Source organism: Lissotriton vulgaris, chromosome 7 (genome assembly GCF_964263255.1).
Source record: "Lissotriton vulgaris chromosome 7, aLisVul1.2, whole genome shotgun sequence".
Taxonomy (NCBI): Eukaryota; Metazoa; Chordata; class Amphibia; order Caudata; family Salamandridae; genus Lissotriton; species Lissotriton vulgaris.
Window position 1 is genome coordinate 695,528,982 of NC_141695.1, and position 25,455 is coordinate 695,554,436.

At 50.5% G+C, this 25,455-nt stretch overlaps 1 protein-coding gene across 3 annotated transcripts in view; it reads right to left on the reverse strand.

The window, feature by feature from the left end:
• The window catches only part of BPTF (bromodomain PHD finger transcription factor), a 1,660,779-nt gene that overhangs the window by 139,229 nt on the left and 1,496,095 nt on the right, over window positions 1-25,455 (reverse strand). For all 3 annotated transcript variants that reach the window (XM_086930929.1, XM_086930930.1, XM_086930928.1), the window contains one exon: window positions 10,435-10,519. In XM_086930929.1, coding sequence (XP_086787055.1) covers window positions 10,435-10,519 — 85 coding nt within the window. The remainder of the gene's footprint in view (window positions 1-10,434; window positions 10,520-25,455) is intronic.

Consider the following 25,455-nt stretch of genomic DNA (forward strand, 5'->3'; position numbering starts at 1 on the left):
GGGCTGCGGCTGCATAGGGTTCAAGTGTCGTCGGGAATCCTCGTTGACGAACCAGGAGCCTGAAGTGGAAGTTGCTGGCAGGAAACCAGTGAAGATGTTCCGGGCTGATCCAAGGACTGGGTCAGTGAAGAAGAGTACCTGTAAGCAGAGGGGACCGAGTTCTGAATCACTAGCCAGTGATTAGGTGGGCACCAGGATGGCACCGGACAAGGTCACTCAGCCAGGTGAAGAGGTGACACTGGATTCTGCTGCTGCACGGACCAGGGGCGCTGATGTCGACCAGGCTGGAGGTCTGTGAGCTGTCCCACGTCGGATGTCTGCTGCTGGCGATGCTGGATCTGGTGAAGGAGGCAACAAGCCTTGGCTGCGGCAAGCCCACGTGGCGACACAAAATGGCGTCTGGAGTGGACCAGGAGGGTCTGAGGAAGGTCCCCTTCAGGAGGAAACTGGGGCCAGTCTAGAGGAGCTAGACCAGCGGTGAAACAAACGTAGGACGTCGTCTGGAGGGTCACTAGCCAACGGGCAAGTGACCGGACAACGTGGCAAGCGACACAGAAGCAAAGGGCCTGTAGGAGAGTAGGGCCTGCAATCCTATGATCACCCCAGATTTTTGCTTTTTGCTTCACTGGTTTACGACTTCTCTGGCTGTGGGCCTGCTAATCAGACCCACAGCCTTGCTGTTCTCTCACTAAATTGACACGTGTACCTTAGGTGCATTTACCAATTGGTACTGGGCCACCTTATCAGACCCTGTAACTCAGGGCATAGGTGTACTTAGGGCCTACCAGGGGCTGCAGCATGTATTATGCCACCCCTGGCTGGCCATCTAAATCTGACACAACTGGCTGCACAACAGCTGGGGCAAGGTGGTGTAATGCAAATGCTACTTACCAGTATGCATCTGTTCTTGGCATGTAGGGCTGCTGACATTCATATCTGTGCATAGTCCGCCACCTAGTGTTGGGTCCGGATGATTGCACATTGTTGTCCTGGAAGAGTCTTCGAAGTATCACGAGATAGGTGGCTCCTCCCCTGGACTACAGTGCGCATGGGCATCGCCTCCATCCCCAGATTGTTTTTAGCCATAGGCAGAGATGGAGTGAAGAAGTGAGTGATGACCATGCTATGAGCATATGTTTGTATATGAATACATACTGCAGCTGCTACAGGCGCCGGGGAGGAGGGTGGGCGATATGAATGTCAGCAGCCCTACATGCCAAGAACAGATGCATACTGGTAAGTAGCATTTGCAGTTCGAGGCATGTGGGCTGCTGAATTCATATCTGTGCATAGAATACATAGCAGTCCCTCCATTAGCGGCGGCCGCCCGTGCCAGCTGCAGCAGTCTGAAAAAGCGTTTTTAGAACAGCCTGACCAACAGCTGCCTGTTGTTTTGAATGCACGTCTACACAGTAGTGCTTAGTGAAAGTATGAGTGGTAGACCATGTGGCTGCTCTACAGATGTCTTCTAAGGGAATGTTACCTAAGAACGCCATAGAGGCCCCCAACTTCCTAGTGGAGTGGGCCCTCGGTGGTATAGTGAGAGTGCGCTTTGCTTTAGCGTAGCAGATCTGAATGCACTTTACTATCCATCTAGCTATTCCTGCTTTGGAGATTGCATTTCCTTTGTGTTGTGTGGCAAAAGCAACAAAAAGTTGTTTGGTTTTGCGGAAATCTTTTGTCCTGTCCACATAATACATCAAGGCCCTCTTCACATCAAGGGTGTGGAGCATCCGCTCCGCCAGCGTCTCTGGGTTTTGGAAGAACACCGGCAATTCAATAGTTTGGTTTATGTGAAACTGCGAGACCACTTTGGGTAAGAACTTAGGGTTAGTGCGGAGCACCACCCTGTTGGCATGTACCTGGAAGAAAGGTTCTTGGATGGTGAGCGCCTGCAGTTCGCTAACCCTCCGTAGCGATGTGATTGCTACCAAGAACGCCACCTTCCAGGTCAGAAACTGCAGCTCGCAAGAGTGTAGTGGCTCAAAGGGAGGACCCATCAGCCTTGTAAGAACCACATTGAGGTTCCATTCCGGAGCTGGTGGAGTCCTTGGTGGAATGACTCTTTTGAGTCCTTCCAGAAAAGCCTTGATAGCAGGGACCTTAAAGAGTGACAGGTGTTGCCTATTTTGGAGGTATGCTGCCATAGCCGACAGGTGAATGCGGATGGAAGAGTAAGCTAGATTACACCGATACAGGTGAAAGAGGTAACATATCATGTTTTGAATGGAAGCGTCTAGCGGGTCAATGCTGTGCTCCACGCAGTAGACGACAAACCTCTTCCATTTAGCCGCATAACAAGCTCTAGTAGTGGGCTTTCTCGCCTCCCGAATGATGTCCATGCAATCGGGAGGAAGATTGAGGTAGCCAAACTCTAGGACTTCAGGAGCCAGATCGCCAGGTTGAGCTGTTGCGGATCTGGGTGCTGAATGTCGCCATGGCTCTGCGTCAAAAGGCTGGGAGTGAGATGAAGCCTTTGATGCGGTACCACGGAGAGTTCCAGAAACGTGGTGTACCATGGTTGGCGAGCCCACGTTGGAGCAACCAGGATGAGCGTCATCGAGTGTTGCCTGAGCTTGCGTGCCACCAGCGGTATCAGAGGTGCTGGGGGAAAAGCGTACGCAAATCTGCCTGACCAGTTCATCCACATCGCATTGCCCTGTGATTGGGGGTGTGGGAACCTGGCGGCGAAGCTTTGGCATTTTGCGTTCTCCTTTGTGGCGAACAGGTCTATCTCTGGATGACCCCACCTTTGGAAGTACGGTTGGAGTACTGATGGATGTAACTCCCACTCGTGCATCTGATGGCTGTGTCTGCTGAGCAGATCCGCCATCTGGTTGTCCTTGCCTGGGAGATGTTCTGCCATGAGGAAGATGTTCCTCTGAATGGCCCACTTCCACATGCTCTGAGCCAGATGAGACAGCTGTGGAGAGTGTGTTCCCCCCTGCTTCTGGATGTAGTACATGGCCGTCATGTTGTCCGTCCGGATCAACACGACCTTGTTGCACAGATGTACTTTGAACGCCTTTAAGGCCATGAAGATTGCCATCAGTTCCAACACATTGATGTGCATCTTCCTTTGCTGAAGTGTCCATAGTCCCTGCACCGTGTAATGGAGTACGTGCGCTCCCCATCCCTGGAGAGAGGCGTCCGTTGTCAGGATGATCTGTGGGACAGGCTCTTGGAATGGTCGGCCCTTGCAAAGGTTTTGTGGATTCCACCAATGCAGAGAGTTGTACGCCCGACCGCTCACCAACACTAGGTCTGTCAGTTGCCCATGAGCCTGAGTCCACTGACGTGCCAGGCACTCCTGAAGCGGACGCATATGTAGTCTCGCGTGCGGGACAATGGAGATGCAGGAGGCCATCATTCTTATCAACTGCATGAACACCCTCGCTGGAAGCGAGGTTTGGGGTCTGAATCGTTGGATCAGCGCCTGGATACTGGCGATTCTCACTGAACTCGGCTGCGCAGTGGCTGCCAGAGTGTCGATTGTCGCGCCCAGATACTGTCGCACGTGGGCGGGCTGGAGATGGGACTTTGGGTAGTTCAGAGAGAATCCCAGATCGTGCAGGAGGTGAATGGTGCGTGACACGTGGTCTACGCACTGCTGTTCCGTCTTTGCCTGAATAAGCCAGTCGTCTAGGTATGGAAAGACATGGACGTGCTGGCGACGGAGATGCGCTGCTACAGTCGCTAGGCATTTGGTGAAAACTCTCGGTGCCGTGGTGACCCCGAACGGCAGGACTCTGAACTGGTAATGCTGGTCTAAGATCTTGAATCTGAGATACTTTCTGTGTGAAGGATGCAGGGGAATATGGAAATAGGCATCCTTCAGATCCAGCGTTGCTAGGAAGTCCCCCCGTTGAAGCAGGGGAAGCACCTGCTGCAATGTGAGCATATGGAAGTGCTCTGAGTTGATGTACCAGTTCAGGGGCCTGAGGTCCAGGATCGGCCTGAGTGATCCGTCCTTTTTGGGGATTAGAAAATACAGGGAGTAAACCCCTGTTCCCCGTTCTTGCAATGGAACGAGCTCTATCGCCCCTTTTTGCAGCATGACCAGTACTTCCTGCTGCAACAAGGTTAAGTGCTCGTCGGACATAGCACGGCTTCTTGGCGGTATGTCCGGTGGAATGGACGTAAGTTCTAGACAGTACCCGTACTGGATAAGAGACCTCACCCACCTGTCCGTGGTGATGGACCTCCACGCCGGCAGGAACTGCTGGAGTCTCCCCCCGACAGGTGTCGTGTGATCGGGGGGAAGTGACAAGACGTCACTGCTTGTTGGAGGTGGTGGACCTGGAGGCATTGTTTCCACGTCCCCTGCCTTTGATATTATTGCCTCTGTAGCCACCCCTGCCCTTGTTGTTGTTATACGAGGACTGGGTGTTACCCTTGTAGTATTGCGTGGACTGGGATGCCTGGCCTCTTGAGGTGCCTCTTGAATTGGAGCGGCGAAAGGAACCACCCCGAAACTGCTGACTTTGTAAAGCCCCCATAGACTTGGCAGTTTCGGTATCTTTCTTCATTTTTTCTAGGGAGGCATCCACCTCAGGGCCGAACAGATGGTCAGGATTCACTGTTTGACCCAGTATTGTGGTTTGTATGTCGGGTTTGAACCCAGAAATTCGAAGCCAGGCATGGCGTCTAAGTAACACGCTTGTATTGATAGCCCTGGAGGCAGTGTCTGCCACATCTAGGGCACATTTGATGGATGCATTTGTAATGAGTTTACCCTCCTGAATGAGCATCTCCCCCGCCTCCTTGTATTGGTCAGGCAAGTGTTGCAGGATGGCCTCTAATGTGTCATAATGGGCCCTATCATAACGTGCAAGCAGGGCTTGAGTGTTAGAGATCCTCCAGATGTTCGCTGCCTGTGCAGCAATGCGTTTGCCTGATGCCTCAAAGATTTTTGACTCTTTGTCTGGGGGAGGAGCATCACCAGTAGTCTGCGAATTCGCCCTTTTTCGCGCGTTGGACACCACCAGGGAGTCCAATGGCAAATGTCCCTTAATATACGTGGGATCCGTGGGCGCCGCCTTATACTTCCTGTCGATGCGAGGATTGACCACCCGCGCCCGGGTGGGCTCCTTGAATACCTCCTGTGCATGCTTCAGCACCCCTTTGAGCATCGGTAGCGTCTTGACTTGCTTTTCGGCTACCGAGAAGGTGTCGACTAAGAAGTCCGCATCCACAGGGTCTGAGTGCAGTTCGACGTCATGGTTCGCTGCAGCTCTCTCTATTAATGCATTAAACGCCGCCGAGTCCTCTGTCGGGGACGTCTTTGCGGCGAAAAGTTGAGTGTCCTGGCCTGACTGCGGGTCGTCTGTGTCGCCTCCTGCTGTCCAGGGCACCTGCTCCTCTTCCGGATCCGAGTACGCAGGATAGTTGTACTCGTCGTCTTCCTCGTCCACATCAGGCACTGGGGAATGGGCCGGCGAGTGTTCCATGGCTTGTGGAGACAGAGGTTCCATCAGAGCCGAAGAGTCCGCAGAGTACCTTTTGTTCTTAAGTGGAATCCTAAAAGGTTCCAATGGCGGCTCCGACGTAATCTTTCGTTTGAGGAGCGACAATTTTCCGGTGTTGGCGTCGATGGTCCCCTCACGACGTTCCTCCACCGCGAGCGGTTGGAGCCGAAGCTTCGACACCACCAAGGCAGCCTTCGGCGTCAATACTTCCTGAGAGTGTCCGCTCTGCTTAGGCGCGAAGGCCTTCGGCGTCGACTTGGGAGGAAGGGTAAAACGAATTGGCGTTTGTTCCTTGGCAGGCTTCGGCGTGGGCCTAGGCACTACAGTGTCCTGGCTGGGAACAACAGTGGACTGTTGGATCCGCTTTAAGGATTCTCCCACCTTCTTTGTAAGGGATGCCGAGGGCTGAACCGTCGCGAGCGACTCTTCGTCTCCGAGAGTCCGGTCGCCGGTAGGCCTCTTCTTCGGTGCCGACGCCCCATGGCCTGGCGCACCATCAGCTTGACGCTTCTTCGAAGCCGTTTTCGGGTCCGCGACCCCTTTCGGTGCCGACGCAGCCGCGTCGGATGCCTTCACCTTCGGCGCCGACCCAGAGGGCTTCGGGTCGGCCATTTTGGCGCGGCTCTTGTGGTCGGCCATTTTGGCGTGGCTCTTCGAGTCGGCCATTTTGGGTTTCGTGGAAGTTGACACCTCCAGAACCTTCTTCACCAACGCCACTTCCGGTTTCGGTTTCGCATCCGAGGGTGCGGGACCAGTTGGCTTCACTCTCGGTTTCTTGTTAGAAATGTCCGTGACCGGGCCCGGAGGCGGGGACGTAGGACTCATAGTAAGATCTTGGGTAAGGCCCGAAGGCGATCCCTCGACCTGGGCCGTATGACGGGGGGTAACCCCGGAGTCTGGTTGGGGATGCTCTTCCTCTGAGCTATCTCCCATCGTGGCACAAATCAGTTCGTCGTCCCCTACCTCACCGGAGACTTCGTCGCAGGCCTCCTCATCCGCGTCGTAGGTCTCTTCCTCGGACGCGGGGCCAGAGTCCGACTCTTGTACGTCGTCCTCTTCCTCGACCGATTCCTGAAAGATGTCATCAGGTGGGGGCGCCGAAGCCGACAACTGTGCCTGGAGTCGATTTGCCCGGCGAATCTTCAAAGTTTTCTTACTCCTAAACTTTGAACACGCCATGCAGGTGTCTTCACGGTGATCCGGTGACAAGCATGTGTTGCACACGGGGTGCACGTCGAGGTGCGAATATTTTGAGTGACACAGCGGACACTTCTTGAATGGAGTCCGCTCCATAGCAAATGTGGTAGTGTAGGCCCGTCCGCGTCGAAGCACGTGGAAGGGCAGTAGGAGATTGGAGCTGAGAGTCAGTAAGAAAACCCGAACGCAACTATACCGACGCCCAGCCTAAAGACCTTTTGGTCTCAAGTAAAATCGAACAACTATCGGTTCCGAAGGAGGGAACCGAAAACACATCCGAACCCTATGGCGGAAAAAAACAATCTGGGGATGGAGGCGATGCCCATGCGCACTGTAGTCCAGGGGAGGAGCCACCTATCTCGTGATACTTCGAAGACTCTTCCAGGACAACAATGTGCAATCATCCGGACCCAACACTAGGTGGCGGACTATGCACAGATATGAATTCAGCAGCCCACATGCCTCGAACTCACCCTTTGCTTTAGATATAGTATACCTATATCTAACCCTAAAATGGACACACAGATTCCTATCAGTCACTCCTATGGAAGGCCTTGACAATCCTGAAGGCAGAGTGCTTGGAATCGTGTGAGATGGTGCTCTGGCATGAGCTGAGCCCGTTTGCAGCTTGCGGAACCAAGTCCTAATAGCTGTTCCATGATAACGCGTACCATATACTCTTAAGTGCATTATATTCCTCGCGGTTATATGCTATCTTTGGTATCGCTTTATCAAAACATGTCGAGTAAGGTGTCATACGAATTGGAATACTAACCCCTCGCCAATTCTGGCGACGGGGTTAGCATTCCACCCTTCTAGAGGGACACGACATGTATGTAACTGTGAACCCCGGTTAAAGTTAACTCAAGCCTCAGCTCCACAAAATGGATGCTGCCACCACAGACACAAGTCTGACCCCCTGCAGCTGGGAGTCCTTCCATCGAGGGGAGCTTGGACAAAGGGTTTCCTGTCAGGGGCGGTGCTAGCACCATCCCAGACAGGGTTTTGTGTATCCTGGGTAGGCAGGGCTTTACAGGAAGGTGACTGCAAGTGGCACCCCGGTGCTCACTACGCATCTGCCGGCTAGAACAAGCTCCAGGGGCACACCAGCCCTGGCCTGGGGAAAGTCCGGCATGGGAGAGGGGTGTAACCACCCCCCTTCCTGGTCCCACCCCTAGGGCAGGACCTAGTCGCGTACCCACCCCTTTCTTTAGGATAAAGGCAGGAGCGGGGAACCTTCCAAATTAGATCATCTTTGATTCAAGAAACTACTTTCTACGAAAGGAACTCTCGACTCTTCTCAAGATTTCTCCCTTGTGGCTAAGGAGTAGTCACCCTGCATCCGCAGGCACCATCTAAGAACTCTGCGGTTTGCTGCACGTCCTTCCTCAGGAATCCGACTGACCAGCACGACGAGACCCGGCTTCCCTGGCACCTCTGACCTCTACCTACCTCTACAGCTAAGCTGAGAACCGTAGGTGCGACGGGACCTCGAGGGACCGGCCATCATCAGAACTGCACGACTTCTATCCAGCACGACCGCCGAGGGATCCTCTGGTGAGTGCTTTGGGGTCGGAGAAGCCCCGACCCTGAGCAGCTCCAGCACCGAAGTCCAGCCCCCCAGCATCTCCACGATCTGTGTGGGGCCCTTCTGCTTTTTGCTGCTCACCGCGTTGTCTGGCTACTAGCGCGCTGGCTTGTGGCCTTCCCGACGACGATCAACGACGACAACACTGCTAGTCTGGTTGCTCCAGACTGGCCCTTGCTCCCTTCCCAAAGAGGAGCACCCCGGACCCTCCTGGTCCACTCCAGACGCCATTTTAGATCCACCGCGTGGGCTTGAATTTGCGAAGACTTGTTGCCCCAATCCTGGGTCCAGCGACGTCGACAGCATCAACCATCGTGGGACAGCTCGCACCTCCATCCTGGTCGCCGACAACGCCTCCTGGTCCGTGAGACTGCAGAGCCCAGCGTCGCCCACTCATCTGGTCGAGGTGACTACCATCCGGTGCCCTCCTGGTGCCATCTGATCACTGGCTAGTGGTCAAGAACTTGGTCCCCTCTGCTTTCAGGTGTCATCCATCTTCGATCCAGGCTTGGATCACTTCGAACAATCTTCACTGGTCGCCTGCAAGCAACTCTTTCTTCAGGCTCCTGGTTCGTCAACGAGGATTCCCGACGTCTTTTCAGACCTATGCAGCTGCAGCCCCTGGGCTAGGTAACTTCGGCATTTCGGTGCCCCAGCATAGCCTCACTATCCAAGGGTCCAGATCCACTTTCGTTTTCAACCTACCTTATCGGGTTCGCCCGAGAACACTAACTTTGCCTTTACTAGCTCCCATAGACTTTGTCCCGCATCCCGCGTGAGAGTGCACACTCTGCACCCGAGTCCCCTAGGCCTCCTACTAGTAATCTGAAGGTTCAGTAACGTAGTCCTAGCGATTCCAAAGCCTATTAGTACAGTACTTACCTGCTAGTAATTTCGCATTCCACTTCCATAGTATATGGTTTTCCGTGTCCCCCGGGCATTTGTGTAAATTGTGCAACTTAAAGTATTTTCGTAAGAGTTTTGTTGTGTGCTTAGTACCCTGTACTCATAAAGAGTACAGGGCTGTTGTGATCTAAATAAATACACTGTTTATTTTCATAACACTTGTGTGGTGTCCTTTCACTTGGTGTTCAAGGGGTATATGTGATGGTATAACAGCTGGCTTAACACGCCCTCTAGAGTTTAGCCCGAAGACTGCTCGTATCCACGCTACTAGGATAGCTGGTCTATAAGGTTGACTTACAACCAATCACCATAAGGGTTGTTTGGACTGATACAAAGTGCTCACTAGAATAGTGAACATTATAGATCAGGCCAACTTCTCACACCCTGGTCTAACGCAACCTCAAGTAACCCCTTAGCACTATTGCCTTCTAAGCACTTTTTTTGGGTTTATACTTTAAAAACGCTGGTTCGACTGATTTATTTTTGGTCTTGTTTTACTCCTAAAAGTATTGTCTATTTTTCTAAACCTGTACGGTGTATTTTTGCAGTGTTTTCATTGTGTTACTGTGTGTGTGTTGCAAATATACTTTACAAATTGCCTCTTTAAATAAGCCTGACTGCTCTGTGCCAAGCAATCAGAGGGTGAGCACAGATTATCTTTTACTTTGTATCTAGTTTACAGTGACAAGGACTGTGGTCCATACTTAGAAAAGGTTGCATACCTCTGCCAACTAGAGACCAAATTTCTAACAGGAGAATATATGATGAAAATGAAACATTTGCACAGTTCTGTGTTTCAAATTACAACACTTCCATAAAGACACTGTTTTTTCATAATCTTCTTTGTGAACAGTCTTGGTGTACAGATGTGTGTGTGTGTATAAGAGTGTACCCCATACATAAACGGGTGTGTGTGCAGGAGTTAGGGGGTACCCATACATTCTTTATTATTTTAAGATAGTTCATACATGAGTCGATTTGTTTGCCTGCATGGAGACAGGGGGCTGTAGTCCAAAAGTAAAACAAAAAATAAAAAATAAAACAAAGCACAAACAACTGAGAGCATTTAAGGTTTTATCCAAGTCAAGAGAATATCCTCAAGTGTTATGACTAAGAAATAACTATTTCTGGAAAAAGGTACTGATCTAAGATGGCTTCAGTGAAGGACAAAAGTAATGTTGCAAAATAAAGTATACATTGTAATGTTTTCTTAGCTTGTAAAAACATTTAAGAATGCATATACATACTGTTGACAAACTTGACTAGAATTCTTACCCATTGGTTCTTTAATAACACCATAATAATCTGGCGCATCAACCGGATCTACTGGTTCTAGGAAAGGCCATGCCATTTTATGGGCCTATTTGGGGGAGACAAAAGAGATGAGATTGGTTTCAATTCTCAACTTGTACTTAAGTGTTCATGAATATAATATAGAAGTTTCAATTTTGCTACAAAATTATTTGCCTAGTCTTCAAATACCCTCTATACAAAGATTAAAAATGTACATACAAGGACTAGAGATACATTTTTTTTTTTTTTTTTTAATTTTTGAAAACCTTTATTGAGACCAGAACACACAGCTATTCAGCCTGACATCCCGGAGGCGAGGCAGCAAGAGTAAAGGAGACAAATAGTGTCAAACAATTGAGACATAATCTTCAAAGGTTAAATTTTATGATATAAAGACAACAACAGGCGCCCGCGGGCGCGAAAGTGGCAGTGTATAAAATATGACGCTGGGTGTCAGGGATGGGTAGGGAATAAGGCAGGAAAACACTCAAGAAAGGCAGATTGCAGAATGGGAAGGAGGGGGGCGGGGGAAGGCATCAGGAGAAAGAATTACATTAAAGCTCAGTTGGCGTCACAGGTTAGGGAGAAACGGTATCTTGTTGATCAATCGGTTCAGGCGGTAGACACACATCCCTCCTATATTCGTTCCATGCTCCCCAAATTTTCGTCCAAGTCCGAGGTTTCCCTCTGGCCACATAGACTGTCTTTTCCCTAAACATACACCAGTCCATGTTGGCCTTCCACTGCACCAATAGAGGGGCCTCAGTCGCACCCCATCTCTGGGCTATGTCCCTCTTCGCCACCATGTTCCCAAGGGTGACCCACCTAGTCTGTGCAACGTTGTGGTCGGACGGCTCCCATACATTCAAGAGGCATCGACGGGCCTCCGCCTGGGAAGCCACGCCAGTAACCTCCGCCATCACTCGGTGGACCCTTCTCCAGTAGGAGGCGATCACCGGGCAGTCCCAGAGGATATGTAGGAAGGTGGCAGGAGCCCCACAGCCCCTGCGGCAGAGACCGTCAGGTGAGAAACCCATACGCATCAATCGGGGCCCTGTCACGTACACCCGGTGCAAGACCTTAAACTGTACGAGGCGAAGACGGGAAGAAATGGCAACCTCCTTAGGAGAGGAAACCGCACTCTGCCAATCCTCGTCGTCCAACTCAAGGCCATCCGCCACCCACTGATCTCTCAAGCCAAGGAGGAGGTCTGTGCGTGTATTGATCAACTTCTTGTACGAGAGGGAAATTGCACTGTCTGGCATATGCCCATCCAGGATCCTATCTTCCAGCGGGGAACTTTCGGGAATGACGCCGTCCGGCGGAGAGGCCGAATGCAGCGCATGTCTCAGCTGCGCATAACGGAAGAACTCCGTCGCGCCCAGCTGGTACTCAGCTTGTAACTGGGGGAAGGTCTTAATCAAACCCCTAGAGAGCATGTCCTCAACCCTGCTGATGCCAATGAGGTCCCACCTATCAAAACCCTTGGTGTGTCACAGTCTACCCAGGATGTCGGAGTCAAAAAGGGGAGTGAACCTCGTGAGTCTGCCCTGCCATCCTTGCGCCTTGGTAACCGCTTTCCAGGTGCGGACTGCCGTTCGGGTGGGGCCCGTTAACTTGCGGTCAAAGGATTTGGAATATAGGGCACGGTAGTAATTACCGCCGCCCGTCAGCCACCTATCCATGGCGTAACCGGGGCTCACCACTGGGCCGCAGAACCCATGGTTCAAGGCAGCTAGCTGCGACGACCAATAATACCGGCGCACGTCGGGGAGGGCAATGCCCCCATCGTACCAAGGGAGCATGAGTTTGTGGAGGGCGACGCGGGGGCGACCCTCCCAGAGGAGGTTACGAAGAAGGCCTTCGATCTCACGGAAGTAGCGGGCCGGGACAGGGTCTTGCGTGTTTTGTAGTGCGTACAGGAATCTAGGCAGGGCCATCATCTTGAAAAGGGCGGCACGGCCAAGGAGGGAGAGTGGCAAATGGCGCCAGCTGTCGACATCACGTCGCAGCCGCTGAAGAGGAGGGAGCAGGTTGTTGTCATACCGGAGCTTGGCATTACCGGAGATGTAGATACCCAGGTATTTGAAACCGCGCGAAGCAATCTGGATACCGCAGCCCCTAGGGAGGCGCGGGGTATCTCCCTTGAGGACATATAGAGAGGACTTGGCCCAGTTAATAACCAGGCCAGAGTACCGCTTAAAGAGTTTGATGACGTCACAGGCCACAACAAGGGATCTACCAGGTGAAGACAGGTACAGCAGTATGTCGTCAGCGTACAAGGAGACCCTGTCCTCAAAGCCCGGGGCCCATTTGATACCTCTCAAGTCGGGATGTGAACGCAACAACGCTGCAAGGGGTTCGAGAGCCAAGGCAAACAATAGGGGGGACAGGGGGCAACCCTGTCTGGTACCGCGACGTAGGGGGAATGGCGCCGATAGGCGGCCATTGACTGTGACATTGGCCATCGGGTCCGCATACAGGAGCTTCACCCAGCTAACGAAGACCGGTCCAAACCCGAGTTTGGCCAGAACCGCCCACAAGTAAGACCATTCGAGCGAGTCAAAGGCCATAGTGGCATCCAGGGACGCCAACACAGCCGGCTCTTCAAGAGTGTGGGCCCGGGCCATGACCCCATGAAGGCGGCGCAAGTTCAGGGCAGTGTTACGGTGGGGGATGAATCCAGATTGATCGGGGTGCACGAGATCGCCAATGACTCCAATCAAACGATTAGCCAAGAGTTTGGCAAGGACCTTGGGCTCCGCGTTAAGGAGGGAAATAGGACGGTAAGAACGACAGACGTCCCGTGGTTTGCCCTCCTTGTGGATGACCACGATGGTGGCCAATCGTTGGTCCAGGGGGAGAGAGCCTCTCTCAAAGGATTCCAGGAACATCTTACGGAGATGCGGGGAGACTGCGTCCGAGCGGATTTTATATAGTTCCACTGGTATACCGTTAGGCCCGGAGGCCTTACCGGAATTAAGTGAACGGATCGCAAGATCAACCTCGTCCGCGGTGATGTCCCTATCCAGGTCCTCTCTTTCTTCCTCGGAAAGACTGGGCAGGTCGATATCAGAGAGGAAGGCCGTCGAGTCCGCCTCCGAGAAGTCCGAGGCAGACTCATAGACCCCCCGAAAGTAGTCTGCGAAAGAATCCACAATGGCGCTGGGATCCGTAAGGATCGCACCGTTGTCACCAAGAAGCTCCGGCACCACCCGGCTGGCCATCTCCCTTCTGTCGAGCCAAGCCAACAGCTTCCCGGCCTTATCGCCCACATCGTAGATGCGGCCTTGCTGTTCCTTGGCCAGGACAAGAGCGGCGTTAGTGGCCAGGGCGTGATACTCCGCTTGTTTCAGCGAGAGATTGTGAAGGACCAAAGGGTCCGGATTGGATCCCAATTGAGCCTCGAGGCGTAACACTTCCTGCTCGATAGTCAGCATATCTGAGTCTCTGTCACGACGGGTAGCAGCGATAATTGCCTGGGCCTCGCCCCGGAGCACCGTCTTAAAAGCTTCCCACAGTGTAACGGCCGACTCCACCGAGCCCACATTCTCGGAGAAGTAAAGATCAATGGACTTGGCCAGGAGGGAGCGGGTCTTGAAATCACGGAAATACCAAGGATTGACTGCTGCCGGGCGCTCCGACAGAGTCACTCCAAAGTCAAAGGAGACCCATAGCGGGGAGTGGTCGGAAACGCCCCGCGCAAGAAAGCGGGCCTCGGACACGGCGAGTGCGTCCGAAGCCAGCGTAAGGACATAGTCGATACGCGAGAGACTCCCATGCGCGCCCGACAGGAAAGAAAATTGACGGAGCGTGGGGTGCAAGAGCCGCCACGCGTCCACCAGCCCAGTAGACTCAAGGAAGGACGGCAGCCACATCTGTGGCCCACGTAGGTCGCAAGGCGGTTGACGATCAAGGAGACCAGAGCAAACTGAATTAAAGTCCCCCCCCACTATCAAACGACCAGCCGGCATAGACAAGATGGCACCGCCAAGGTCCTGAAAAGTACTAGACTGGAGCCCTGGGGGGACGTACACAGACAACAACGTAAGGGAACGCCCTTCCCATCTCCCAGCCACGGCGGCGTACCTCCCCCTATCATCAATCAAGGTGGTCTCTATCTCTAGGGGAAGGGATGCACGCACGAGAATTCCCGCCCCCCTGGAGCCGGAAGAGAACCCCGAATGCGCCACCATTTTATATCCTTTGCGATTCAGGGCTTTACAGGCGTTGCCCACCAAGTGCGTCTCCTGAAGAAGTACAACATCTGGCATATGCCGTTTAACCAGTTGTATAACCACCCCTCTCTTGATGCGATCACCCAACCCGTTAACATTCCAACTAAGAATTTTCAACACCCTACCCCTCATCCCTCCACTGCCCGCCCCACCCATCACCCAAAGACACTTGCATCAAAAAAAGTCCAGGATCGCCATTGTCCATTTGCCACAAAAGAGAAAGAAAAAGAAACACAAAACAAAACAGAACTGTACCCAACCAACCCCCCACCCTGCACCCCTGCATTAGACTAAAAAGCCCCCCCAACCAGCAGTGTGCCTGTCGCCCCATTAACTACTCTACAGAAGACCCAGAGGAGTAAGGAATCCCCGTGAAATCGTCCCGCCACCCACCATGAAAATAAAGGAGAGAATAATCGCACCAAAAACACCAGTCCGGCGGTCATTCGAGGCAGGGGTAGCCCCGGCTCCTAGTTCATTCTTGCCGCTCCGCTCCGCCCGAGGCGCCTCCAACATCTTCCTCATGCTCATCCCGCTCTGGTGTTACAGTGTCCAGCCACTCGCTCACATTCTCAGGATAGTCAAAAAAGTAGGCACGTCCCTTGAGTTCCACACGGAGCTTCGCTGGGAATTGCATAGAGTACTTGAGACCCATGTCTCTGAGGCGTCTCTTTACTCCCGCGTAGCTCAACCGTTGGCGTTGTACCAGCCTGGTGAAATCCGGGTAGAAATGCACCTCCGCATTCTGATAGTGTAGTGGCCCGTGCGACCTGGATGCCTGGAGGATCGCATCTCGATCTCTGAAATTGAGAAGGCGCGCCACAATTGGTCGCGGCGTCGCCCCCGTTTTAGGTGGTCCCCCTGGCACACGGTGGGCACGTTCCACTGAGAAGAAATTGCTCAGTCCGGAGGGCGCCAGATGTGTCTTGACCAATTCTTCCACAAACAGGTCCGCTGCGCCATTCTCGGACCCTTCCGGAACCCCCACTATACGGACGTTCTGCCGCCTGGCTCGCCCCTCAAAGTCCTCCAGCCGCTTTGAGAAAAGATCGGCAGTCGATCGCAGGTTCCGGACCTCAGTTTGCAATTCAGAGACATCCGAGGTCAGACTAGTGGTCTTGATGTCAAGCGCTCTGACACGATCATTTGTCTTGCCCAAGTCGGTCCTGATGAGGGAAATATCAATGGCCATGGAGTCCACTTTATGGGACAGAGTCTCGTGCTGCTGTTGTACATCGGCACGGATGCTGGTGATGGCACCCATGATGTCCATGAGGGTAGGATCCGAGCCGTCCGGCGGGCCATTCACTAGGGTCCCTTTGGAGATGGCCCCCGACGTAGGTGGCGACTTGAGGTTCACATACCGCTCCATGCGGTTGTTCTGTGTTTGCGATTTGCCCCGACCACCTTTATTTGATGCCCTTTCCGGATCGCCTCTGCCCGCCATGATGGGTTCTCGAGAACAAAGGACAGGCGGCCGCAGGTCAGGGTCCACAGCCGAGAGGCAGTCGGATCAAAAAGTCACAATCAGGTCGACGAGGGCAAGGCAAATGCGCAGTGTCGTCACCAAGGAGATGGCAGGCAGGGCCCGTGTAGTCCGATCGGGCGAAGTGACGAAGTGGCGAAGTCCGGATGGACAATGGCACCGTCACGGAGCGGAGTTCAGCTCGACGTAACTTTGCTCAGGAGTCACCGATTTGGAAGCCGATTGCAGTCCCCGCCTCAGTAGGCCGTCAGCATTACAGTTCCACCAACGTGGGACAGGATTTCAGGCAGGATAGTTGCGGTGGATCGGACGGTCCACGGAGCTCCGAGCTTACGCGGCCATCTTGGTCGCCCGCGAAGCTCCTCCCCCAGAGATACATTTTTTAAACCAGAATAATAAAACAAATAGTAACTAAAATAGTTGCATTTACAAAAAAAGAATTACAAACTTTAAATGGGAACAGAACAGACAATGGCCAAGTTCTTAGTGCATGCTGCATATAGGGGCCCTCCTAGGAATCTTATATGCATTTTCAACCATCATCAGCTACAACATGCACATCTGAAATAAAATGTGGTATCTCTAACCCTGTACTTGGTTAATGGGGCCCCTCATCAATAAAGCAGAAATCTCTTGCATCATGTGTGTGTAGTAAGGAGTGCTGAGGGGGGAACTTCCTTTGTTTGCTCTACTGCCCCTGCCCCTGTAGAGATGAATGTACTACTGCTGCTGGGCGTGTGGCTCTGGAGGCGGTCTTTGTGTACAAGACTGGTAGCTAAAACTTCAGCAGCCCTATATTGGTACAGACCAGAGAGGCCAGTTAAAAAAAACTCTTTTTGCTAGCAATGCTCGCTATAAAATACTTCAGATTTGTAAGCTTTTTCTTCAAAGACTTTTTGGTCAGCAGCTGAGCCTAGATGTTGACAGAAAACCCAGTAGTTCTCGTACGCATGTATTGGCATATTACAACGCCGGAGCCTAAATAACGATCAACTACATCAGTTACATCAAAGCCAATCTGCACAGATACTGCAAGTATTGCCATCTTCGACTATGCATGGGTGCATCTATCCAGCAGGTAGAAGACATTTACGACAAGAGCACTACACTCCCAGACGTGAATGCATTCTTAGACGTCCTACTCTGTCTGGCACTGTAGGACAAGTGTTTTTCTTAAATTTTGTTGAGCAAGAGAGAATCACCAGAATCTCAAGTGTGTTGAGGGAGATGACAAAAACAGGCCCAATGGAGCAGTCTTACATTTCAAAGAAACCACACTGGCAAGCACAAAGGCTGTTTCACGGACTGGCAAAGATGGTACAGACACCTTTTATCACCAAAATCTCTTAACAGAATTGATCAATGTTGGTCTACATACATTGGAATCACAGAGTGTTTACAGCTCCTTAAATCACATTCAAATAGTGAGCATGCTCTGCTATGATAGGGGGGGTCTTCTTACTAAGGAAACTTTGTGTCAGGAGATGTAACTAAGTCACTCGTGCACTGAAGGTCACGTAACATGCTGGTATCAGTAAGATGATGGTGCAACCATCATCCTCTTGTCCATCCAGAGCAGAACATTAGTTTCTGAACCAATTAGATCTTGTGCTCTTTGAAAAGTCTCATTTCTAGAGATCCTGGGGATTTCAGGAAATTCAGACTCCTTTAGATAATATGCAGTTCACCTTTTGGGCTATAGACAAAACCAAATCGGTCATTAGCACTGGAATGGCTTTACTGGCACCAAGAAGGGTGACTAGGTCGATGCAGAGACAGACGCCACTAAAATCATAGGTGAAGGTGACTCCTCTGACAATAAAATTGACATCTTGATGGGAAGCAGTGTCCAAGTTATGGGAGCCAGTACTGTAAGAGTAAAGGCTGGAGCAATTTATGTTACAGACATCTTTAAAGCCGTCTTAACAACCTTCCTTCTTAAGCAGTAGTGCTCGAGGAAACATTTTGGAGGATCTCCAACAGCTTTCAAGGGGGAAGAACTCACCGAAGAGACATTATTATCAACTCTTAAATCCCTTAGAGTGTTTGGAAGTAAAAGTAACCCATTGTCCCGAAAAATCTGAAAAAAATGAGCCTCACAACAGGAATCCCTCCAGCGTCCACATCTAAAAAAACACTGATAACATCAGAGCCTGTAGCTCCCGATACGCACTTATCCAATCCAGTATTATGCCCGGAGAGGACTTTAAAGGAGGAGTCTGCAGGGATTAATATTTATTATAAGTGTTCTGTTTCTAACAATGGAGTGATGATACACAGCAAATTCATGAGACTGCTACCATTAGCAGGCGGGGCTCAAATTCCACATGACAAAATGTGCAGTTTACAAACTTTTATAACACAATTTTGTTGCGGCACAGAAATAGTCCTAAACCTAGAAGCTAATTCTTCATTCATTCAAATCCTACCAATTTCAATTCATTTGGTCCTGAATGTCGTTTAGGCAGCTATTAGCTGCTTCTTGTTCTAGACATTGCATGGTTTTGTTTCCTTACCTAAGCATATGGATAAACCTGAGAAGCCTACTACTAAAGGCTCTGTGGATTAAAAAAGTTATCAAACTACCTACATTTTTCATCTGGGTGAGGTTCCCAAACGTACTAATGTAGGATCGGAATTCTAAAGCTTTCAGTAGAATGTCCTTACCAAGGTGGGCCTCAGATTTACCACTATAGGATCTTTGGATTAAAAATGCTATCGCTAAACTTGCTTCACATCTCATTTTGGTTGATCTCGCAGAGCTAGCACTGCAATTTTGGTGGATTCTAAAATTATGACTAGATTTACCCCAACTGACCGCAACAGCTGCCACTCACCAACAAGTCAAGGCCCCAACAATGGTAAGGAAATCAGGAACAAAATATCCCCAAAAATGAACGATCACAAAACTTAGTCTCAGCCTCTCCAGGAAGAGCTGCACCCATCAACTGAAAGTCCTTGCTACCCAAGTTCTACTGTGAGGTTCTGTAACCATCTAGCACATGCATTAACGTATCCTAGTCCCGCTTCCCCTTCCAGAAGTTCTACCCACACTGCTCTTGTCCCCCAAACCTACCTTCCTTCCTTCAGTCTTTCATGTATCCCGGTCCAACAAAAGGCCTCCCACCATCATGCCAACCTCAGTATTCCCCTAACTCCCTATCGCTTCTATATCGACTCATCTGCTTCCCTTTCCATCTTACTTCTTTACTCACTGAGAACCCCCTCTATATTTACACTTTCACCACCTGTAACACCTATTGCACATCTTGTGACTAACAGACCACTAATGTTGCTACAACTCCACCCCTACCATAATCTGTGCCATATGGCAATCAAAACATACACCAATAACATTAAGCTACCTTTGTCATCTCAACATCCAACAGAATCAAACTACCCAATTGTAATATTCACTTCTACTCTCCATCCTATCTGACGACATTCTGCAATAATGGGTAAGTAAGTTTCTCCTAGTCTCCAAAGACTACCAAGGCAACTACCAATCTGACTGCACCCATAACCTCATCAAATCGCTACACCTCCTTTAGATTAGCTTGTCACATCACTAAACAAACACAGGTACAGCCTATGAGCAAAATACCATTAACATCTCCAAACAAGGACTACTTTCCTCAGAAAGCTCCCAGAACAAAAGATCCAACAACAGAGGCCCTCTGGGGGGGCAAACATTTATATCAGTTTAAGGAATCTTGAGAAATAAATTGTGAGGAACCGTTGGAGAAACCATAAGAACCTCCACCGGAACAGCTACATGCCAATCTCTACTAACTTAAGTATCACTCACTTCAATAAACCTGAAAGCAAGAGCTGTCAACTGATCTGTGGTGACACAAAACATCAAAACACTGGATCAAGGCATAAAGAGCACAAACTTCCAATCTTTTACCAGGAAAAATCAACATGACAAATACAAGCAAAGATTACACAATCTTCAGGGCGCCCCAATAAACACCAGCCATGCATCTTTATCGATGGTAGATGTTTAAGAGCATTAAGAAAAAATAGCATGCATATATTACCTGTTAACGAATTCCAGCTCTGACCTGCTCTTGTCATGTTAGAGGATTTGTACAGTGCAGCTTATCACCCGTAAGGGTATCCAGGTGCTAGGAGGGTGTTATCCAAGTATGTCTGAGGACGATGGTGGGACTAGTGAACTAGTCAAAGAGCCAAGTCTTCAGCTTCTTTCGGAATTACCATGGGGCGATGGGTCAAGACTGATTTGCATATGGCTGGGCCCAAGCTGGAATGGTGTGGCGGGCGAACAACAATAGATTTTACCCAGATTTTTGACTAGGGGTGAATGTTTGATTTGGTCATCATCTGTTTGTGCAGATCTATGACTGGGGGTGAATGTTTGATTTGGTCATCATCTGTTTCTGCAGTAATTTCTGCCCTAAGTGAGATGGGTATGCCCAGACGTGGGTCCCATGGTCGCTGCACCACCGGATTCCAGCTAGCCTGGCTGATGAGGGGTGATACCCTGAAACAGGTGCCAGGATGCTTGTTTCTGGTCCAGGTAGGACCTGGCATGGCAGTTCGGACTGTTCCCATGGGGAGCAGGGTCAAGACTAATATACATATGGCCGAATCCAAGCTGGAATGGCGGGGTTTGTAAAAAAAACAATGGGTTTAACCCAGATATGTGACTGGGGTGAATGTTGGATTTGTTCAGCATTCTGTCCATCATTTGTTTGTGCAGTAACTTTCGGTATTTCAGTAGTGACGTGGAGGGGGAGGTCGTTCCAGGATTACGGTGTGAGGTAGGAGAAGGACTGGCCTCTGGCTCCGCTTCTGTGTAGGCAGGGTGTGCGGGCGAGTGAGAGATAGGCGAAACAAGATGCCTGGAGGTTTGGTGGAAGTTGAAGCAGTGGTTGGGGGTATCCACTAATATGCAGTGCCTTGAATGAGTGTGAGGAGCTTTAACTCTTATAGTTTATGGACTGGGAACCAGTGCAACTGCCTGAAGTGGAAGGTGGTGTGGGTGCGATGAGGGAAGTCAAGGATGCATCTGGAGACTTAGGGCACTTTGTTGGACGTCTGGCTTCAGACCCGTGAGTCTTAGCCAAGAGCGGCATCTTAGACAGATAGCATTGCAATAACCATGATCAAAAAGGTCTGCTGAATCTGCTGCAGCAATTACTTGGTTTGACACTGGCATCCCTTCCTGAACGACCTCCTGGAAGTCTTGCCTGTCTTCCCTTAGAAGTTGGTCAGCAAATTTTTGTAAAGCATACCTTAGAGACATGTCATACCTCTCTAAATGCGATGTGGCACTGGTGGTTTTCATACTGGTTGCCAAATTGCCACATACCTTCCTGCTCACTGAATCCATGCTTTCCCTTTCCTTGTAAGTAGGAACAGTGGAGAAAGGTGTAGATGCTTATGATTTCGCGCAGCTTACATTAATATCAAACTGACATTAGAAAAAGCAGGCCCGGGGGTCTGGTGCTTGCTTTGCATTTCTTTTGAAGTTGTGATGGGGTCTACTTTACAGATATAGAGGTCGGACAAAAGTCGAGAGAAAGTCAGTCATAAAGTGACTGGAGGTACCGCTCTCTCTGGATCTGCGCTAGCTGCGGCGGAAAAAGAAAGAACTGACGTCAGCGTGCGAGGGCAGCGTCTATGTATCTACCTCAACGTCATCCCGGCGACCATGATAACGAACGAGGAGTCGACCGGAGCCACCTTCCGATGCGCAGGGCTACTGCTGATGAAAAAACCTTCCGGATCCAGTCTGACGCCTGAGGTTAATTCTAAGGTAAGGAATCTATAACTGTTTCTTTCAGCTCGGTAGGGAAAGTGATGGATTGGTCTACGTGGAATGGGGAAACTACCTTCGCCAAGATGGATGCTAGAGTCCTAAGGACCAGCTCAGAGGACAGTGCCTGCAGTACACTGACTATCTGGACTGGTTGTAATTCCCACAAGAAAGGCAGTCTTCATGGTGAGAAGCCAAAGAGAGCAGGTATGAAGCGGCTCAAAGGAGCACACATTAGAAAAGTGAAAAAACAAATTAAGGTCCCAATTAGACATTACAAATGGAGTCGGTGAAAACGTGCTGGAGATCTTTAAGGAACCCATTTACAATAAGGGAGCTGAAGAAGGAAGGTTTATCTGGCAGCCACAGTGAAGTGAAAATGACAGATAAGTAACCCTTTAAGGTGCCCAATACAGAGCCCTCCTGGGCAAGGGAAAGGATGTTTGATACAAGGATAAACAAGACATGAGAAATCTTAATCCAGCACACCATGCCACAAATTTTTCCAACGCCCATGGAATACCATCTTGGTGGAGGGACGCCGGGCTGCCAAGAGAACATTGCAGACTTCGGGCAGAAGTTTGAAAGCTGTCAGAGTTGCCGCTCAATTTTGACGCAGGAAGGTGGAGCGTGGACAGCTTCCGATGGAGAAAGCTCACCTGCTGCTGCGAAAGAAGATGCTCTTAAAGGGGCAGTCTGACCGGAGGACCAATGACCTCCCTCAACAGCTCGGGATATCAAACTCTCCGAGCCCAGTCCGACGCTACAAGGATGACTTGGGCCGTTCATTCCTGATGTTCTTGAGAACTCTGGCCAGGAGTGGTATGGGCGGAAAGGCATACAAGACGCCTGAGCTCCACTAGAGATGAAAAGCATCTCCAAGTGAGAGCCGCCTTGAAACTCCAGCGTGCAAAACCGCCGACATTCTGCATTCTCGGCAGTGGCGAAAATATCCAATCAAGGCTCCAAGCAACATCTCCAGATTGAGACGCCATTCGTGAACAGCTAGGCATTGGTGGCTGAGTTCGTCCGCCCTGGAGTTCAGTGAGTCTACCAGGTATTGAACCACCAGGGATATACCCTGATGTTCAAAGCCATGTCCAGAGGCCTCTTGAGAAAGGACCGACAACCCCATCCAGCTCTGTTTCAGTACAATATTGGTGGTAGTGTTGTCCGTGAACACTTGTACCAGCTTTCCTTTGATGGAGGGTATAAAGACTCAATGCCAATCAGATTGCTCATTGCTCCAACAGGTCGATAAGGACTCTGATCTCGACTTATTCGAGATGGCCGCCCAATCCCAGGAGTGATGCATCGGTCTCTACTGTCAGATCTGGTTGGGGAAGGGAAAGGGCTCTGACCCTGATCCAATCGCGGTTCGTCAACCACCACTGCATACCTTTTTTAGTGCCCTCTGAGATCTCGACCATGTCGTAGAGATTCCCCTGATGCTGCGCCCACTGGAGCTTCAGGTCTCACTGCAGAGCTTGCATACACCAATGGGCATCCTTCACAAGGAGACCATTAGGACCAGCAGCCTCAGAGTCAGTCTCACCAAAACCGAGGAGAGAGGCTGAAACATCAGGATCATATCCTGAAAATCCTGGGGTCGCCGTTCGGGAGGTTAAGCCCGAAATCGTATTATGTGCAAAACAGCTCTGATGAAGAGATTTCCTCAGAAGGGACAGGTGTGACTTTGGCATGTTGATAGTGAACCCGAGAAAGTGCAGGAGGTCCGCTGTAGTCTGGAGGTGGGAGTCTGGGACAAACCTGCACTCAACAGCCAGTCGTCGAAAAGACTGGCACTCCTGATCTCCACAGATGAGCTGCAACCACTGCCATCACCTTCGGTAACACCCGAGGGGCGCCGGTAAGGACAAAGGCGAGCACTGCAAATTGAAAGGGTTTGTGGCCTACCATGAACCGCAGGTAACGTCTGTGGGCAGGCAGGATGGGGATGTGGAAATAAGCATCCTGCAAGTCCAATGCGGCCATCCAGTCTCCCGGATCAAGGGCAGATAAGACCTGAGCATGAGCATTTTGAATTTCTACTTTTTAAGAAGGAACTGAGAGGGCATAAGTCTCGGATAGGACAAAGGTCTCCATCTTTTTGGAGCACCAAAAAGCACCAGGAATAGCAACCAAGACCTGCTTCTAATGCTGGCACCCACTCTATGGCTCCCTTGGACAAGAGAGCACTACTTCCTAGTGTAGCAAGGATAGATGGTCTTCTGTTAGTCTGTTGTAAGTGGATCGCATGGAAGAAGTTGCCGCCACCAATGGGAGGGAAAAGCCCCTTTGGACAATCTGGAGAACTCCGCTGTCTGAGGTTATCGACCTCCGGTGGTGCAGGTGATGGAGCATCCTGCCACTCAATGGTTGCTTGTGATGGTCGGAGGCCACACAAAAGAGGCTTGGAAGCTGCGGCTGTTTGGTGGTGGTGTGAGAAGTTGGCCTGATATATGATGCTCACTAGTTCTACTGATCACCTTGTATCAGTCCAAACAACCCTTATGGTGATTGGTTGTAAGTCAATCTTATAGACCAGCTATCCTAATGGTAGCATGGACAAAGCAGTCTTAGGCTAAACTCTATTGGCATGTGAAGCCAGCTGTTTTACCACATATAACCCCTTGAATACCAAGTGAAAGGACACCACACAGGTTGAAATGAAAATAAACAAGTATTTATTAACTAACATACACCTCTGAACTCTTTATGAGGTCAAAGGGCTAAGCACATGACAAACTCTTAGGAAAAATACGTTTAAGTTGCACGATTTACAATGGTGCCCTAGGGGCACGACAAACCATATACTAAGTAAGTGGAATGTGAAAGTCAATCAAAGGAATGGAGCTGTCCAGAGGCTGTAGGATCGCTGGGACCACGCTATATTAACTTGAGGTAAGTAATAGGAGGCCCACGGAGCGCGTGTGCAGAGTGTGAACTCACACGCGAGATGCGTACAAACGTCTATGGACAGTACAGTTTAAGAAAGAGGTGAGTACGGACGTCCCTGACTAGATAGGACCAAAACGACTATGGAACTGGACACTAGGAGAGTCAAGCTACCCTTTGTAGGAGAGTAGGGTCTGCAATCCTATGATCACCCCAGATTTTTGCTTTTTGCTTCACTGGTTTACGACTTCCCTGGCAGTGGGCCTGCCAATCAGACCCAAAGCCTAGCTGTTCTCTCACTAAATTGACACGTGTACCTTAGGTGCATTTACCAATTGGTACTGGGCCACCTTATCAGACCCTGAAACTCAGGGCATAGGTGTACCGAGGGCCTACCAGGGGCTGCAGCATGTATTATGCCACCCCTGGCTGGCCATCTAAATCTGACACAACTGGCTGCACGACAGCTGGGGCAAGGTGGTGTAATCACCCCTTGCTGTAGATATAGTATACCTATATCCAACCCTAAAAATGGACACATATATTCCTATCAGTCACTCCTATGGCAGGCCTTAACAATCCTGAAGGCAGAGTGC